This window comes from Polypterus senegalus, chromosome 12, assembly GCF_016835505.1.
Source record: "Polypterus senegalus isolate Bchr_013 chromosome 12, ASM1683550v1, whole genome shotgun sequence".
Lineage (NCBI taxonomy): Eukaryota > Metazoa > Chordata > Cladistia > Polypteriformes > Polypteridae > Polypterus > Polypterus senegalus.
This window is the reverse complement of record NC_053165.1, coordinates 2,466,996-2,486,161: the sequence shown is the minus strand read 5'-3', so window position 1 is coordinate 2,486,161 and position 19,166 is coordinate 2,466,996. Positions and strand designations below refer to the sequence as shown.

The window sequence follows — 19,166 nt, the reverse complement described above, 5'->3', positions numbered from 1 at the left end:
CATGGCATAGTGGCAGCTTTAGGACCCCCTCTGCTGACGTCACTGCCAGTCTGAGTTGTGAAAGCACAGCCATGTGAAATCAAATTAAAAGCAAGATGAGACTGTGCCCTCACAGGTGCAGCCAAAGTGGCAATGTGCCCACCTTTCCACGGCAGAGTGAAACAAAGTTGGCTTTACATACTGGTGCCACTTTGTGACTGGCAGCATTCCCATCTTGTCAAAGGCTCAGATAAAACATAATGCCCTGACAAGGCCTTGAGACCGCCGATGTGGTGACAAGTGACCTGGGTGTGGCTGAGCTATGCCACTTCAATTAGAAGAGGGGCAGGGGGGTCACATGAAGGGCAGAGCACAGAATAGAGGGACTGACTAGTGACAAATCAAGTGGCATTGCCATGAAAGCCGGGCTTCTGTTTTCACAATCGGACCCCTTAGCTGCCAAGCTGTTGTTTATTTCACTGACCGACTAATCGTCAATCAGGGGGGCTACTGGCACCAAGGGTGGCACTCAACCAGGGAGGACATGCTGGCACATGGCAGTTAGCAGTTGTACAAGGGGGGACCCAAAAATAAGCGTTGCTGTTAGGTTGGTACTTGCAGTACGTGCTTGGGCCGCCGGGGCGATCGGGTTTCACCCCTCATGAGTCAGTGTGCCAAGTGCCAAGTGCCAAGTGCCATCCGTCTGGGAGGTTGTGCTTGTGTTCAGAGAATTTTGTAAAAGTAGTTTTGTGCTGACGTCGTTTTTTTACGATGGCCGCTTCTCGTGAGCACCGCGCGGCAGTGAAATTTTGTTTTCTTCGTGCAGAAACGATTTTGATTGAAACGGTACGACAGCCCTGAAGCCCCCTATCCCCCCCACCGCATTTAGCTGCGTGTCATTTGTTTTTGTTCCCTCGGGTGACAGGAAGGCGTCTTGTGACGTCGAAGAGGCGAAACCAGAATCGATCAGAGCATTAATGGGCTTTACTTCAGACGAACAATGGAGCACACGGTTAGATGAGTGAATCTCCGCCAATGCAGAGGACTTTGAAGGAGACTAATCGTCGATGCCCAGACAGACGTGAACTCATCGGTAGCTTTAAGAGTCAATGGTGGGCTACGTCTGCCTCAGGTGAGCCTGTCAAGCCCATCTGCCCATGCCCACCTCACCTTCTTTGACAAGACGTTCAATAGGGGGCAGCCTGGGGGAAAGTGCCGGGGCCAGAATGGTCAGAAACTGGGGCTTGGACACTAAATCCCCCCAACCTGGTTACACCTTTTAATGGTAAGGGCCATCAGGACTGGCATGAGGCCATTCAGTGCCCTCCAGCCCCAGCCGTTGCCACCATTTAAGTGAAGGACCCCATGAGCTGCCTGAGTTCTAGCCTGGTATTATTAGAATTCACCCTCAGTAAAGGGGGCTAAGAACCACGGGGCTAATGGACACCCACCTGAAAGACACGGGTTCGAGGCCTATGACAGGACGGCTGACCTCTGTGTGCCTCCCCCCAGGCTCATTGCTGTTGGCATCAGGGCAGGCCATTGGATCAGAGCTGCTGGTTCAGATGGCCTCCTCCTCCTCCTCCTCTTCCTCACGTGTGTCCATTTTAGTGCAGCTCCCCTTCCTGCCTGGTCTCCTTCACCCCATCGCTCCTCCTCTAGGGACCCTGGTGCCCCCTAAAGGACGTGCGATCAGATGATGGGTGGCCGACTCATGATAGCCCTGAGCCACTCACTTTATTAAGTACAAGGCTTTGGGGTCCTGGGCTAGAAGGGGTCTTTTTTTAATGTATCGGCGTCTCCGAGCAAAGCTGTCACCGAGGTGGCACATTTGACAGCTGCTCTGTGAAGGCTGGCACGGCATGTAGGCGCTAATGAGAAGCGTGAGTGGAAGGTTAGGAAGAATGCCAGGTTAAGAGTCCAAGGTGCTGCCACTTTTGCCTCAGGGGCAAACTGATGTAAATGGTGGGAGTTGAGAGTCCCCACACCTTGTCACCAGTGTCTTTGGCACAGACAGAGGTGAGACACTTGACCTTAGTGACGTCAGGCTCAGTAAATACCCTCCCCCATTTTAACGTGGTGTGTAAGGCACCATATCACTAAGCTGGCATTCACTTCTATTAAAAACGAAGGATCACCCCATTCATCAAGACTGGCACAGGCCACTAGAGGGCAGCAATTAAGAGAACTTTGGGAAAGCAGAGTCATTGAAGGCCTGCAGACAGCTAGTGGCCACTAGAGGGCACTCCAGGCTTACGGTGCTGCAGGACGGCCAGAACGTGACTGACACCGAAGCCAACTTGGGCTCATTTATACTTCACGCTCAGAACGCGTACGCGCCCGCATCATGGCTGCCACGCGTTCCCAGCGTTCATTTCACGCGTCCCCTGAGCAGGTCCTCAGAAATTAACGCGACGCGTGCGCGAGTTGCAGTACCAGCAAAAAGTCGGGGGGCGCAGTGTGCTAAAAGTCGGAACGTGACGTCAGAGTCTCTGTTTACTACCTACATGTGACAGCAAACCTCTCTGGAGATCCTTCGGGGATCGACGTGCGCGCTTTGCTGTTTGATGAATGGCTCAAATACAGCGCTATACATCATGTAGCCGATGTGCAAAAAAAGAGACGGCACAAAAGATGGAATGTGACACTTTTAAAATGTATCGTGTCATTTATATATGTCCCTTTTATCTTTTAATTTTTGCAACTTAACAACAGCAACATAATGTATAGCGTTATATTTGAGCCACTGAGAAAAAAATAAAGGAGACGGTGAAAACGTGTATTTTGTGATTAAAGTGGAAATTTCGGCTTTAATCTCAAAAAGTCCACTTTAACCTCGTAGTTTACTTTATCATTAAAGCAGACGGTCGTAAACGTCATCCCAGTTTTTAATCGCTACGAGCTTCTTGGACCTGACAGCAGGTAAAGTAAAACAATAAAAAGTAGACGGCACAAAAGATGGTATGTGAGACTTTTAACATGTATCGTGTCATTACTGTCGGGAATATGCGACGCTTGAATATAAAAGCACCACGAACGCATCTGTATGTCGGCATTTGGCTTCAGCAGCGGAAAGCAGCAATAGATCGCCAAACAGACCAAATTAAATGTCTGATATTCCAACTCTCTGCACATTTAGAATCTTTAGATTCATACTTGATATCACTTTCATGATGAAACGCATTAAAGTGTGTATGTTACATTTTACATATATTTTCGTTTAAATAATGAATACTGTTAATAAATACACACATCGGGGTGTCACGGTGGCGGGGCGATAGCACTGCAGTCTCGCAGGGAGTTACGTTGCTGGTATTCCCTGCTTGTATTCCACACTGCGCTCCGGTTTCCTTCCAAAGATAAGCAGATTTGGGGATTTGGTGCCGCTAACATGACGCCAGTGTATGTGTGTTGTGTTCACCTTGCGATGAGCTGAGGCCTCGTCCAGGGACTGTTTCTCACTCGTGCCCAATGCTTCCTGGAATGGACACACACCCCTGGATCGATGGATTTAATCAATAAACATCCTTTTCAGAGATACTGCGGTAAGGTGTTATCGGAATTTAATTGGTGTTTCATGCAATTCACAACACAGAGAAGCCGAACATGTTCTCACCACGATAATACCTCACACTGCCACCTGGTGGACTCCTCCAGATTTACGTAAAGTACGCGCGCAGGTATAAACACTACAGCGCTTGCGTAGCAGGAGCGTCCGCTGCAACATGCGTCGCGTCCGGCCTAAGGGGCACTAAAAGCCAGAGGATGGCAGACTAGAAGTGAAGGTGACACCAACACAGGCTCCGCCCAGGAGGGGCAGCACGGAGGTTGAATCCTCTTACCTTTGCTCCTCTTTGTCCCAATTTGTCTTAGTTTTTGTACCCTGGCACTTTTCATTCGGGGGTCAGAGACCCCAGTTACAGTTTACCAGGGTCATAGGTGAACATTTGGATTTTTGATGAAGTGGCACTCACTCCTCTGGAGTCCTCTTCTGCCACCTGGGCATTTAGGTGGGCACTGCCCAGACAGAGCATGTCCACCCTGTTCTGGTCCCTGTGTTTACTGAGATTCAGTGCCGTCGCTGAGGGTGGCCTCCAATGGCGCCTCCTAGGGGTACAAGTTGAATTGTTTGATTTCACTTCTTGTGTTTAAGTGGAGCCTCGTATTTGTGCCAACTGCTTGTGTTCTCCTCAAGTCCAGCACATAGGATGATACGGAGAGCAGCAGGGGGCACTGTGCCCAGTAAAAGCCCACTCTCCGATGCCAGCTTATCTTCTTCTGGGCTGTTGGTCATCAAGTTTCATATCTTTTCTTTTTAAATCACTGGGCACTGCCATGTGACCTTGCTGGGCAGAAACAAAAGGATATAATCTATGGCAATACCTGAATGACGGGCATGCACAGAATAAAATATTCATGAATAAAGAAGGTCAGCTGGCAACAAAAGATGGTGCCCAGCCATCTGCTCATTCACCTCCTACCTGGTCACTCCAACTGTGCCCATCAGTGACTCTGCCAAAACCCAAAATGTCGTGGCACTCACTGGTGAGGTGGCATCAGATTGGGACAATTACACTGCATGGCACCATCCTGGAGTAGCAAATCATCAGGGTGGGGGTTTTATATAGCGCCTTTCAGGGTCATCACACCACTGCACTGAGAAGTTGAGGTGTGTTGGCAATTTGTCATTTTGAGGTGCCAGGTGCACATTCAGGGCGAGAGGGTCAGCAGTGGGCAGCATTACACTTGGAGTAAAGTGCAAGTGGACCTGAAAAAAGGCCTGCACTGCCCCCTGCTGGCACAGTCACACCAGAGCTGCCAGCAGAGTCGCTGTCCCCTCTGAACCTCCCTGTGTAGGACTGTGGGGGCACACGCCAATACAAAAGGGGCAAGGCCTACCAAGATGTCCCCCTGCCCTGGGAGGACATGCAAACCACACCCTGACATTAACTGGGATGGATTTGAACCTGAGACACCAGAGCTGAGAGGCAGGGACACTAACCACCATGCCACACCATGCCACAGCAGGCCACACCAGGCCCTTGAGTTGTTTCATTATTTCGGAAGATGGCTTGAGGCTGGCATTCAGCAGCCAGGAAGGTGTTTTTGAGAAGAAGGGTCCATAGTCGGGCATCGAGACTGGCAGGTTGAGGAGCACATAGATCAAGGAGATGCCTGCCCACAATGAGTTAAACTGATGGGGGGCATGGTCTTCTATCAAAAATATGGGCATGGGAAGGAGTCAGAAATGAGAAGGATGCTTCATCACCAGTTAACTGTGCCCACACCTAGCATCACTAGTGGCACAGTGCCACCATCTCCCCTGTCCTTGTCATGTCAGCCAATGCTGTGATGTCAGGGTCTCAGCTGTGCCATGTCACCCTGAGTGACCAACCTCACCAGCAAAATGGAGCCAGAAGTGTATGTCACACTATGGAAAGGCACTATATAAAATATAGGCATTTGGGACACCTGTCACTGTGGTCCCCAATGGTCCTTGTGTTGCTCGACTTGCCACGTGTTGACAGCACCTTGGCATTCACCATGAACAAGTTTGCCAAGTCCTGCTGTTTGCTGTCATCTTTTGTGTTGAGGAGAGAAATGGCAGGCACCTCGGTGACGTCACCCTGTCCCCGCACTCCAGCCACTTTGTAGACACAGCAGCATTCACGGACCTTTGGACCCCCGATACATCCGGCCTCGACTGCTATTAATAACCCAGCACGCCCCTGGCACATGGCAGAGCGGGCTGGAGGTGACAGAAATGGGTGGAAGGTAGGAATTCACTTGGGAAGGGCGCCGAGACTGGAATATGCCAGCCTTTTGAAATGCTTAGCTGAGTGGGCAAGGTACAGCAATGCCATCTGAGCATGACGCGAGTTCAAATGGTGCCACACTTGACTATGGCAGAGCACAGAGATGAAGAGCTGCTGACTTGTGCAATATGGCACAGTGGAGGAGTGTAAGACAGCATGGTGGTCCGTAGTTGCGCAGGGCAATGGAGAAGATGGCACCTCCCAATATAAAAGGCAAAGAAGAATGCAAAGACACACACACACACACACACACACACTGTGTGGGCATCTCCAACAGAACAGCACGGACGTGTGACCCCAGACCACCCAATATACACACTGAAGAGCTTGGGGACGGGGGACGGGGTCTGACACAAAGGAGCCTCCTGTAACCCTCAGCTAAAACAAACTCAAAAGATTCCATTGACTCTGGCAGTGCCCAACACTGGCACATCACGTTCTCCTCTCCTCTGTTTATGTGCTAGTATTCCTACAAAGAAGTGAAGCTCTGCATGTGGATGACAGTAAAGTGGCCTTGCAGTCACCGTGTGCTCAAACCTGCCAACCCAATGTGACAGGAAAGAAAGAAAGAAAGAAAGAAAGAAAGAAAGAAAGAAATTCCAGAATGGAAAACACAGCTCTGGGGACATCTTAATACTGCTGCTGCAAATGCTGAGTGCCCACCCAGAGTGACACAACTCTTAGACGTGTGACAGCAAGACCACGCCAACTGTGTGCCAGACTGATGTTTACATGTCAAATGAAGAGATGGGGCAGAAGAACATGTGGCACTCCCTACACCTCCTGGGGTTCAGGTGTTTCTACAAACTGCTGCCAGTAGACAGACAGACAGACATATATTGTAGATAGATAGAAGTGAAAGGCGCTATATAATAGATAGATAGATAGATAGATAAACAGATAGACAGCGTAGTTGGCAGGATTAGAATAGATAGAAGTGAAAGGCGCTATATAATAGATAGACAGATAGACGTGAAAGGCACTATATTGTAGATTTTAAAGACTTTAATTTACCAGAGAGGCCACCTCAGTAATCTGGCCCGATGATCTCAGGGGATCTCATCTCGGTATTCTTGGTGCCTCTTGCATGACACGACACCCAGAGTCAGAAGTCCTGCCTTGGAGACTTTGTTTGATTTCAGTTGCCCCCCTGTGCCCCCCATGTCTTGTAATTAATCAAACACCAGCCCCGTTTCCACAGTTTCTCATTCCAAACATTTCTTATTGCTTGGCGTCAAAAGCCTTTGCCTACAAATTCCCCGACGCCCATTTTCCGTTCCCTTTGCCATCACCAACTTGTCCTTTTTAAAGGATGCAGCCCCTGCAGGCCAATCCCCCCCACCCAAGCTCAGACCTTGCCCTCCCAAACTTCTACAGTGCTGGCTGATCTCCTCATCAGGCCCATGGGATGCCACCGTGTTTTAAATGAACTCCTCCGGGATCTGACCGGGAATCCGAACCCTCTGTGTATCCCATGTACCGTTGATCCCGGGGCTGACGGTGGCACAGCTCGACTGAGCTTCAGCCATGCAGCCAGACCTTTGCAAGAACTGATGGACGTTCTCGTGGACGGAGCCTTCACGGCTGGGCAGGCCTAGCTCTGATGGATCAGACACGTAGCATCGCCTGAGCTTTGCCAGTTCCTGTCTTATCTGCCGATTCAACAGTCCATAGAGAAAAGGATGCAGGGCAAAGGAGGAATACGCCAGCCAGAGGGTGGCCGTCTCCACACTGCCTGGGACTCTGGACTCGCCAGCCATGAGGGAATGGAGGTGCATGGTAAAGTAGGGGCACCAGCACAGCAGGAACTGTCCCACAGTGATGACCAAGGTGAGTGCCGCCTTACTGCTCCCTAGGACTCGCTCTGCAGACAGTCGGTGTGGGAAGCTCCGTCTGGCAATGATGGTTGTCTGGCTGTTGATGGAGTCTGAGCGAGTCTTTGGGGCAGATGCCCAGGAAGGAAAAGGGCGGCACTGCTGAGCTGCCAGTCTCGCCACCTTGAAGATACTGTAATAGACGACCGTGAGGATTACAACTGGCAAGAAGAAGCAAAAGATGCTGAAGGCCACAATGAAAACTCTCCTGTAATCGGTGGAGCGCCAGTCCAAGGGACAGTGATTGGCGTTTGTGCCATTTTGACTTTTGGAAGCCGGAGAAGTCAGCAAAGGAACAGAAGCCAATAAAACCGACTTTATCCATATGAAAATGATGATGGTGACAGCGAGCCGGAAGGTCATCTTCACCTCGTACCTCATCGGATGGATGATATAATAATACCTCTCAATGCTGATGGCGGTGACAGTAAGGATGGACGCACATATCAAGCAGACATTTAAGAAGATGAAGATCTGGCACTCTGGGAAGCCAAACACTGTGTCACGGAAAAGTGGCGAACTGGAAACAACGGCAAGGGGCATGAGCAAGATGGCAGACAGGAGGTCCACCACACACAAGTGGCACACAAAGGCAAATTTGCTTAGCTGTGGAGATTTAAAGGTGACCATCACCACAGCCAGGTTAGCCAGGATGGCAACGATCCCAATGAGTGCCATAAGGCCAGTGCCCAGCAGGTCCATGGCTCTGAATGGCTTGCTGGCCAGCATTTCCAGTTGCACAGAGGCAGCGGCGGAGTGGCCCATCCAGAGCGGAGCACTGTGGTTCTTGCTGCTCCCATCACTCAGTTGTCCCCCAAAGAAGCTGCAAGTCTCCATCCTCTGGTGTCTCCCTGTGCCGACTCCTCATCAGCTTCGTCATAATCAGGTACTGGAGAAGAAAAGGGAAAACGGGCAATTAGTGGCCTAACAAAAGACTCGTGCAGGATCCGAAATGTCCAAGGCGGACCTCCAGCAGGCACAGCGACCTCACGTGCCCTGAGCGGCTTGGCTGTGAATCATAAGCAACGCGTTGGGCACATTGGGCTCATTTGTCATGCTGTTGTTCTGGCATGCCATTGTGGCGGTGCCATTGTGGCTCCCGGGTTGTTAGTGGCGGTCTGTGCTGCTGGTCATTTGATGTCAAGGTGGCGTTTCAGCAATCCGTCTTGAACTTTGTGGACATTTACAATGGATTGGGACAAGTCTGTTTAGAGGTCGTTACTGCATCGCCAGTGCTTTAGCATGGACACTGAAATGTGACAATAAATAAATACAAGCATAAAGAATTATTGTCAGATTTGGAATTTGAAGGTCTCACCGGCATTGTGGGTCCTCTCCTGATTTTCTGGGTTTTGTGGCTTCTCTTGCTTTGTTTTTCAACACTGATTCTTGGGATGGGGATTAGTCTCATTTTAGGCAAACCCTCTGTTTTGTTCCTTTCTTTTTGACTACTTATACACTGTGGTAGATGATGATGATAATAATAATAATAATAATACATATTATTTATATAGCGCCTTTCCCATACTCATGGCGCTTACAGAATACAAGAAAGAACAGCCGGGTATACAGCATATAGCATTGGACAAACCAAATAAATGAATAAAGAAGATTAAGACAGTAAATTCAGAGAAAGCCTAACAGACAACATAACTGGTGGTCTCACTCTCTCTCACACACACACACACACACACAGGTTACCTGAGCGTCTTGACATGGAGGTAAACTGAGAGAAGGGGAATGAAGTCAAGTGGAGCTGAAGGCCTTCCTGATCAGATGAGTTTTAACAGAATTCATGGAGTCCGCTGACCTGATTCATTCATTTCGGGAGGTCATTCCAGAGTCGGCACTCACTATGCTGCTGAAGGCCCTGCTGTCACCCATGGAGTGTAGATTAGTGGGGGGCACAGAATCAGAGGACCTTAGTGGGTGGGCAGGCACATCGTGATGGAGAAGGTCACTGATGTAGTGTGGCACGAGGTTATTTAAGGCTTTGTAGGTTAGTAGTAGGATTTTATATTCGATTCTGTAAGACACAGGGAGCAGTGAAGACGGAGCAGGATGGTGTGATGTGCTCGTTGCTGCTGCTGGTTCGACTCTTACAGCCGAGTTTTGAATAAGCTGGAGCTGTGATATAAGATTAGAAGGGACACCTGCCAGCCGCGAGTTACAATAATCGATGCGGGATGTGATAAAAGCAGGGATAAGTGAAAAGGAGAGGAAGGAGCGAACACGGGATACGTGACGGAGGTGAAAGTAAGAAAGTTTCTTAATGCGATTTATGAGAGCGGAATAAGAAAGGGAGGAATCACAAACGATACCGAGAGTCTGTGCAGGAGAGGCAGGTCTGATGAGATCACCGCCAAGATGGACTGGGAAGGAGCTCATTTTATTAAGTTGCACTTTAGTCCTAATTTGCAGGAGTTCAGTTTTGTTGCAGTTTAATTTTAAAGAGTTCTGCTCCATCCAGGTTTGAATTTCACTAAGGCAGGTTGAGAGCTGAGAAAGCTCTGATGAAGTCGCACTTTTAACATTGAAGTAGAGTTGAGTGTCACCTGCATAAAAATGATAACTCAGTCCATAGCTACGAGTAATATGGCCGAGGGGAAGCATAGAAATACAGAAGAGAAGAGGGCCGAGGACGGAGCCCTGAGGAGCTCCTTGTGTGACTGGCGCTGAGCTGGACCTGCTGTTGTCTGTCAGTCAGATAGGACTTCAACCACTGGAGGGCAGTGCCAGAGATACCCATTGGCATGTTCTCCATCCTGGACAGTAGAATGTCATGTCTGACCCGAGTGTCAAATGCTGCCCTGACGTCTAATAGAATGAATATGCTGGCTTGTCCAGAGTCTGCTGCCATAAGCAAATCATTGGTTACCCGTAGCAGAGCAGTTTCACAGCTGTGCCGCACCCTGAAACCCGACTGAAAGGGTGCCATCAAATTATTAGAAGTTAAGTAATTGGTGAGCTGGGAAGCTACAACACGCTCAAGAGCTTTTGACAGGAAAGGTAAGTGGGAAATAGACCAGAAATTGTTAAGATTGTCAGCATCCAGACCAGACGTTTTTAACATTGGGGTTACAGAAGCGATTTTAAAAGTGAGTGGCACAGAGCCAGTGCCAAGGGAGGAGTGTATTATTGTTGTAACAGTCGGGATTATGGCATGAAGGCAGGATTTAAGTAGTGTGCTGGGGACCTTGCCCCACTGGGACACCTGGAGAATGGAAGGACCTTGAAAGGGGCAATATCTTCCCCGGGGCCGAAGTGGGCAGCCCCCCTGGATTACATCAGGGCCACGGATTGGGAGCTTGGAAGTTCAGTCCTGTTGGGGTCCATGGCCACCGCCAGGGGGAGCCTGGACAATCCCGGGGCCCTGGATGGCAGCACTTCTGCCACCCCAAGAAGTGCCGCAGGATGTTCATCTGGGCACACTTGGAGCACATCCAGGTGCAACATAAAGTTGGGAGGAAGAAGAGAGGAGCAAATTAAGGCTGTTTAAGTGCATTGTGTGGCGCTGTAAAAGGGCAAAGAGAACTAAAGGTAAATCTGGCTGTCTGTCTCAGTGTCTGTCTCAGTGTCTGTCACAGTGTCTGTCTGTGGCCAGGCTTCTGTCATTATACATTCTTTAAAACAGAAGTTTTGTTTTGTCCTTCAAACCAAAAGGTTTAAGTTTCTCCCCTCTCTTAAAGGGTATCTCATATGTTTGCTTTTTAACAGCTTGTGCCCTGTTTTGGGCCTACCCTTTGAATCTGGGCTCCGGCACACTGGCAAAGTCCTGGCTGGGATTTTTCTTGTATTTTTGAGGTTTGCTCCCCATTTTGCCATTTGGTGTTACGGAGTCACAAGACCCCTCAGGGTCGGGTCGGCGTCTTGAGTGTCTGCTGTGTTCATGTGACCTTTGATGACTGAACATCTCTGCCCAGTTGACTAACCAATCAAAACACAGTGCATGCTAGAGCCCGCCCTCTCAGCGATGATGCCTGAATATGACACTTGCCATTTTGAGTCGTATTTCACGTCACACTCAGTGTCACCAAGAACAAACAGATAAATCAATTCATAACAGCTTAAGCATATTGAGTGATTTACGCTGGCCTACCACTCTGTTACGACTTCATTACCATCATACTCTGCAATGCTTTTATTTGTTTATTTACATTTGCACCTTTTCAAGTTTTTGCCTCCATACATCACTGTTAGATGTTTTAAAGGAATTAAGGCTTAAAAAGACGGACACTGGCACAAAAACACCAAGCGAATGGAGAAGGAGCTCCAAACTGGCACTATGGGGCGCACAAGACAAAGGTGTACCAAGGCTGAACAGGTAAGGAGGGCACAAGTGTGCAGGTGAGGCCGTCATCCTGATGGTGGCGCTGAAGAGCAGCGAGGGAGTGCGACACGCGCCGTTACCATCGACTGTATCTACGATTCACGGCCTTTCCTCCTCTGCCTGCCTGTCTGTCTGCAGTTGTTCTGAATGACGCCGTAATGTCTTCACGCCGAATGTAACGTCACCCTTTTAAAGTCCGCCGGAGGCAGTTTTCGAGATTTATTAAATCCCAGTTTTCCACGACGCACAGCCCTTTCTGCCCTTTCTGTTTCCCACAAGTGCGCCTTTTTTTACCGCCTTCACTCGCGACCAGAACGGGGTTGAGTCGAGTGGGGTGTCCGCACGTGTCACTTAAAGGTTTACCTTCCACCCGACGTAATAAAGACGGTGAAACTACCAGGCATTGCGGAGGACTGCGTCATCTTTATACGCAATTAAAAAGAAAACGTACCTCAAAGACCGCCGCCATCCCGCGCGCCTATTGGGGTTCAAGTGCAAAGCAGGCAGGTTCTCGCGAGACTGCGAGAGGCGCGCTTTTCGGCTCGGCGGGACGGAGAGAATGATGGGGGCGTCCGGAAGTGGATAGTCGCGAACGGCAGAAATCGGACGAAATAACAGCTGAGGCGTGGGACTGTTTGAATCACTGGACTGTGGCTTGGTGAAGTGTGCTCGGCGTAATCACAGGACAGTAAGGACACATCGGGATGGCTGCGTGGCACCTTCGGATAGACGCCAGTCAGGATTACAGGTGTACGGGCAGACGCCGGCTACCAGCTGGCCTGCCGGTGAAATAACAGCGGGGCGGTCAAGTTTGAAAACGTGAACCAAGGAGACAAGGTAAGATGACCTGTTTTTAATCAGTGTCTAATATCAGTGCAATGATGGACGTGTCCGTCATAGCTCGGCTTGTTTTTATCTTCTGTAAATTATTATTTTTTACAACTTGTGAGGCGACGGCGACCTCCCGCCCTAAAAGCCGATGCGTTCTTCATAAGGCAAGAAAATCAAATAAACGAAACGAACGTGTGCAGTTTGTAGAGTCGTTTTATGTACGTGAGCCCCGGGTGTCGTGCTCGTTACCCTCCCACCGGTGAAAGGTCTGCAGGACACCAGCGGGACAGGACTGTCGCAACACCACCGCCGACACACAAACCTTTAAAGGCCGACACTTCCGAGAGTAGCGATTTCTGTGCCGTCCGCGTGGGCAGCGTGGCATAATGAGCTGCCCACGTACCCACTTGAAGGCTGTTTTTAAGTAAGATCTGAGGTGCACATTAAAGCGGGGTGACCCACTCTGGCTTGTTAACTTTACAGTAACTGCAGATCCTTGATTGTCTTCATACCTGCAACGTGAAGGCTTTCAGTTTGCTCTCAGGGTTCAAAGGCTTGCATTCTGCTCTTTTCAGGTAACTCTAGAAATGCCAAGGGTGTGTGGCAGGACCCCCCTTTGATGGGCCAACATCCAGTCTAACTTGGGACTCTTAACTTGTATGTGCAGTTACTGGTAAAGGCTGTGGTGAGGAAGCTGAATACCGCAGGTAGGTTGATATTTATTTATTTATTTATTTATGTGTGTGTGTATGTGTGTATAATGAGAAATTAAAATGGCCAGTCTCCAAGAACTACTGAGTGACACTGAGCTGTAACTAAACGCACACGTCTGTGCCAGGAATTAGGGAGCGGACGGTTTTTGAGGGATGCATTTCTGGTCACTTCTATGTGCTTTATGAGTAAAGGGTCCTCTTTGAAAGAAGTCAACATTTCATTATTTTTATATTTGTTTCTAGTTTTCTTATTTTCACCACATACCTCCAGTATTAGGTGGCCAGAGGCAAATGCCAGAAGTAAAATAATAGTTTTTACAATAAAATCCAAAAGCTGGCACAATCTAGGATGCAAAAGGTGGTGGTATTATTATTTCTTCTTCTTCTTGTTGTTATTGATTTTTTTTACAGAGAGATCTTGATATATTCAGCATATGAAATACAATCAATAGGCTGTGATGATTTCTTTCAGAAAGTCTAATGCACAAAGGTCGTATCACTCGCTTGTTAGGCACGCTTATCCTAACACTGAGTGGGCCTCCTTTTGCACTCAAGTCAGCTTCAGTTCTTCGTAGCGTGGATTCTGTGAGATTCTTTTGAGGTCCTCTTCTGTATTGGCATGAATGTAATGTCTGCAGAATTGTGAGCTGCACCCTCATGCTGCCAACCTTCCGTTCCCTCGCGTCCAAAATGGTGTTCTACTGCATTCAGATCCAGCGACTGGGAAGGCCACTGCAGAAGACTGACCTCATTGTCATGTTCATGTAATCGGTTTGCTTTATGTCATGGCACATTATCATGCTGGAAGTATCCAAAGAAGAGGGGTGAATTGTGACAATGAAAGGACGTGTACGTAGTCGGCGATGATACACAAATAGGCCGTGCCATTCAAGCAATGATGAATTGGTGTTATTGCCCACACAATGGCACATCACCACCAGCCTGGACTGTTGACACAAGGCATTTGGATTAATGGATTCATGCTGTTGGCACCAAGTCCAGGCCCTGCCATTTGCATTTTCCTACTCTTCCACAGTCCATTTCTGGTGAGCCTGTACCCCCTGCAGCCTCAGCTTTTGTTCTTGCCTGACAGGAGTAGAACCCGATGTGGTCTTCTGCTGCTGTCGCTCATCCGCCTCAAGGCTCAAAATGTTGTGCTTTCTGAGGTGTTCTGCTGCTCACCACAGTTGTACCAAGTGGTTATCTGAGTTACCATGGCCTTTCTGTCGGGTCGAACCAGTCCAGCTGCTCTCCGCTGACCATTCCCATCAACAAGGCCTTTCTGTTCTCAGAACTGCCATTCACTGGATGCCTTTTGTTCAGAAGATCAGCAGTTACAGAAATGCTCAACACTAGCAATCGTGCCAAGTTCAAAATCAGTGATCACTTTTTTTTTTTTTTTAACATTCTGGTATTTGATGTGAACATTAACTGAAGCTCCTGACCGGTATCTGCATGATTTTAGGCCTAGTGCTGCTAATTGCATGGCCTAGCAGGTGTGCAGGTGCTTTTATACCTTTGCTCAGTGAGCGTACCTTACCAGATCATCCGTTCTAGTGGCTGTCTCAATATTTGACCCACAACAGCCACTTTACTGGCTGAGCAGGGGATCTTGTATTTAATGTGCTATGATGTGAACTAATGTTGTTGACACCCATGATATTGGAGCACTTTGTTGTTTTTTTTTTTTTTTTTGTTCTTTTGCCTTGTTAGGACGATTTATATTACAAAATAAAGTGCATGTGCTATAGCGAGGATGTCATGTCTTCTATGATAATCTGACATAATTAACAATTGTAGACAAACATTTTTTGCCACCGCTGTGAATATTATAATGACTCTGAAGTTACACCCAAAGTTTCAATGGAAGTCAAAACACAGAAATAAAAGTGGCCACTAAATTGTGTCCAGGATTAAAATGTAACAAATCTTGTCCTCAAAGGCGACCCTCTCCTACTCCGAGGAATTGTCCACCATAAGGTCTGTGCAACCACTGCTACTACCTATCATATACAGTATGTGTGTGTGTGTGTGTAATATAATATACGAGGGGGGGCCTAAAAATAACCGGAATCTGTACCTGCTGCGAATGTCACCATTAGGTGTGGCACACTTGCAGTATTCTGTGCCAGTCTGCCAAGTGGCGGTGCTCAGTGTGTTTGTACGCCATTCCGTCTCGGTTGTTCTTGGTGCTTATTAAACGTGTTCTATGATTATAAAGAGTAGCGAGTCTGCGTTAAATTTTGTTTTTTCTTAGGGAGAACAGCTGCTCAAACTGTAGTGAGGCTTGAAAGTGCATTTAAAGAGGAAGCTTTAAGTAAAATAGACGGGAAATGTCACTTGAAGACCATCCGAGATCTGGCCGACCTTCCACAATTAGGAGTGACGAAACACCGTGAAAAAGTTTGCAATTGAATTTGCGGAGATCGTCGTCAGACTATTGAAGAGATTTCTGAATTGACTTGTGTGTCTTGGAGTTCTTGCCACCTTCCCTACTCGCCTGATCTTTGCTCCATGCGACTTTTTCTTGTTCCTGCATATGAAAAAAGAACTCGAAGGAAAGCATTTTTGTACCGTGGAGGAAGTCAAAGAAAAATCACTGCAGGCCTTGGACACAACGCTCCTCTTCAGCAGATCAAAAAAATGTTTCCACCAGTGGGAAAACCGTGGGGACGAGTGCATTCATTCACATGGAGAGGACTTTGAAGGAGACTAAGTTTCAGTAAGTAAAAATAATTAAAACTTTTCTTCCAATTCGTTATTTTTGGGTACCCCCCGTATGTGTGTATATAGGGTCGTTCTACTCACTAGTCATGGCATCTCAGAGTGGTGACATGCAGCACATGCAAGTCCTCCACACACAGGACATTTCAGGCTCTTTTGAGCCTGGCAGCCTGATTACGGCTCAAGTATGGTAAGTGGTACAAAGTTCAAGTCGTGAGGCCAAACGTTGGCGTTGCCCTGGTCATTTATTTAACGAGTGCTGCTGCCACCATTTTGGAGGCTTACACTCCGTCAGTGGTGGTCCTCGAGAGTCTTTGAAATGCCAGTGGGCCGCACCTCAGCAATCCATTTTGCTGGACTTGGTGGTGGCACCTCAGTTTATCTTTGAGATTAAAATGCTCAACATGTGCAAAGGGAGACTTTCAAGCCTTTAAGTGGTGAAATTGTGGGGACTGCACGTATGTGTGTTGCGATGTGAGTTATGTGTGCGCAGACCCTCCTCTTGCTGCATTTCCAGTGAATGGTTTATTTTAGTCACATAGCCCAGCAGAACACGTGGGACATCTGGGCTCTGGAGCACCCATTAGATATAAAGTTGGAAAATAAGGAAATGGAGCTGGGAGTACTAATGGAGTTCTCGGTGTCCACATGCGAAGGCCAACTGGTGGCTTCACCTCCGCTTTCTTCTACAGCACTGCTAATGTGACTGATGTGCTCACATTTTGCTGGGCAAGCACCACCTGTTCAGATCCGGGGTACTGGGGGCATTGAAAATGACAAAGCAGACATTCTGGTGTGTGCAGCAGAAGCAGACACGTTGGCTCTAGTTGTTCAAATGTCTACAGAGTGGCTTAGCAGTCTGGGCGCTGGCCGCACACCAGTAGGCTGCTGGTTCAACTCCCCCTGACTTGTCTGCTCCCATGTTGTAGCCACTCTCTGAGCGAGGCCTCGTCCCTTACAAGGAGGTACAATGGCAGGTGGGCCCCAGGAGTGCAGAGCTAACCTTTTTAGGAGTCTGTGTGTTTTAAAGCTGACATCTGAATGGAGTTCTGACTTGCAGGGGATGAATAAAAAAGAATATTAAATAAAAGAATAGGTCCCTTTCCTGAACCCATTTATTCTACAAATCTAGCCTGCCATCACTGGGTGCAAGTGCCAGTCCATTATGGGGTACACTGCTAGCTCAGAGCCACCATCTAAGGTGTCGGGAAGTACAAAAAACAAAGGAAAAGCCACATGGGCACAAGGAGAGCGTGCAAGCCACACACAGACAGGACTAGTGAGGCAGCAGCCATTGGCACTGTGGGTGGGGTCCATGTAAAGTAACCCTCACACAAGCAGCCCAGTGCTCTAATGAGTGGACAGCTCGAACGTCTGATGAGAGAAGAGGCAGTGGACAGAACGCCATTTAGCTCCGGCCGTCGTGTGTGTTAACTGTACAAATGTCTGGCAGAAAAATATTTTGAAACCAGAAGGTGGTTGACCTTCAAAATCAACAGCACTGGTGGGCAGGCGCACTGCTTGTTTGTAAGACTTGGCCTTACCAATGGAGAATAACAACACCTTTAACCTGATTAGAGCATCAAAGCAACGTTTACACCCACCTGCAGTGCCAGGCAGAAAAAAGGAGCATCAGTCCATCACAGGGCACATGCCCACACCGTCAACTAATCTGAAGTGTGCATCTTTATGGCTGTGCAGGGGGAACGTGGCATCAGCGTCATACACTGGCATCGGGGGTTCTTGTGCCATTGTGTTCATGCACCCCATATGTTACCCACTCTGTCACTCATGCCACGGTACCCTGTAAGCTGCCCATTACTGCTTCATGCTGTAGTTCCGTTCAGCTCTGCGTGGCTGACGTAGGCTATGAAAAGAGATGAACAGATAGAGTGACAGGCAGGAGGATGGATGCTGAATGTTAGAAGGTCATTTAACACGGGACTGGATAAAGATGAGTGGCCTCGCACTCTGCCAGTTTCAGTATTTTATATAGTGCCCTACATAGTACCCACAACCCAGAACTGGCTGAGCAGCTTAGGAAGTGGATAGCTGGCTGGTGATTGAGTCTGTGAAGTGCAAGCCGGAGAGGGTTACTGTATATGTTAATGTTCTCCTACAGTACAGAGTAGCGCCCCCGTGTGGTGCAGTGGATACGCAAATGTAAAAGGGCCACTGATCCCTGAAGGGAATAAGGAGCAGCGTATGGCCTGGCGCTCAGTTTATTTGTTCATTTTATACGGTGCCCACAATAGTGAACAGAACGACAAAGGGTGCACGCTGACGAGAAGATGGATGGATGCTCTCCATTATATACAGTACATACCCTTGATACCCGTACTTGAGAAGGCCTATCAGTGCCAAGGTGCTCTCGGACAGGTTGACCAGGGCAGTGATAAAATGTCATCGACAGATGCAAGACGCGCGGGGAGTCTTTCAGAAAGTCGTCCACTTTGACAGTCTGCGGGGCGGTAATGTAGAAACGTTTACCTTTTTAAAAGTTTCGATAAACTAAAGAGGACTTTCCGTAAATCCCACGTTGGAAAAGTGAACGAGGCGTCACCGAGCTTTGTGTCCGGTGATGCTGATGCGAGCTTCTCCTTGATTTTGTCATTGATTCTGTTTCCCGCGTGCTGCCCCCGCCACCTTTCATTTAAAGTGCCTCGCGTTCTCCGCCTACCTGGACTCCGAGTCAGGTGCGCTCCCGGTCCGTCACAAGTGCCGGAATGAACGTAGACGGTCACCAGTAGCTGCCGCTGCTCTTCATCTCCGTGACGGTGGTGCTGGGCTGTCGCGTGTGGCGCCGCCTGTCACTCATTGTGTTCGCTCGCCCCGCCCCTCTGTCGCCCGTCAAGTTCGTGGTGGGCGACGCCGCGCTTCGGGGTCCTACTGCGAGTCA

At 48.6% G+C, this 19,166-nt stretch overlaps 1 protein-coding gene across 2 annotated transcripts; it reads right to left on the bottom strand.

Annotated features, from left to right (window-relative positions):
- Window positions 1-6,724: 6,724 nt before the first annotated feature.
- On the bottom strand, window positions 6,725-19,060 carry gpr61l (G protein-coupled receptor 61-like). 2 transcript variants are annotated; one of them, XM_039773157.1, is made up of 2 exons: window positions 12,451-12,519; window positions 6,725-8,558 (listed from the first exon to the last, which is right to left on the bottom strand). In XM_039773157.1, the coding sequence occupies exon 2, from the start codon at window positions 8,504-8,506 to the stop codon at window positions 7,217-7,219; it is 1,290 nt and encodes a 429-aa protein (XP_039629091.1). In that variant the 5' UTR covers window positions 8,507-8,558; window positions 12,451-12,519; the 3' UTR covers window positions 6,725-7,216. The 2 variants fall into 2 exon arrangements, with proteins under 2 accessions (XP_039629091.1, XP_039629090.1); XM_039773156.1 differs by lacking the exon at window positions 12,451-12,519 and adding an exon at window positions 18,948-19,060 and having other exon boundaries at window positions 6,726-8,558.
- Window positions 19,061-19,166: the final 106 nt, after the last annotated feature.

Coding starts and splice junctions, on each gene's coding strand:
- gpr61l (XM_039773156.1), bottom strand. CDS start 8,506: ATGGAGACTTGCAGCTTCTTTGGGGGACAACTGAGTGATGGGAGCAGC.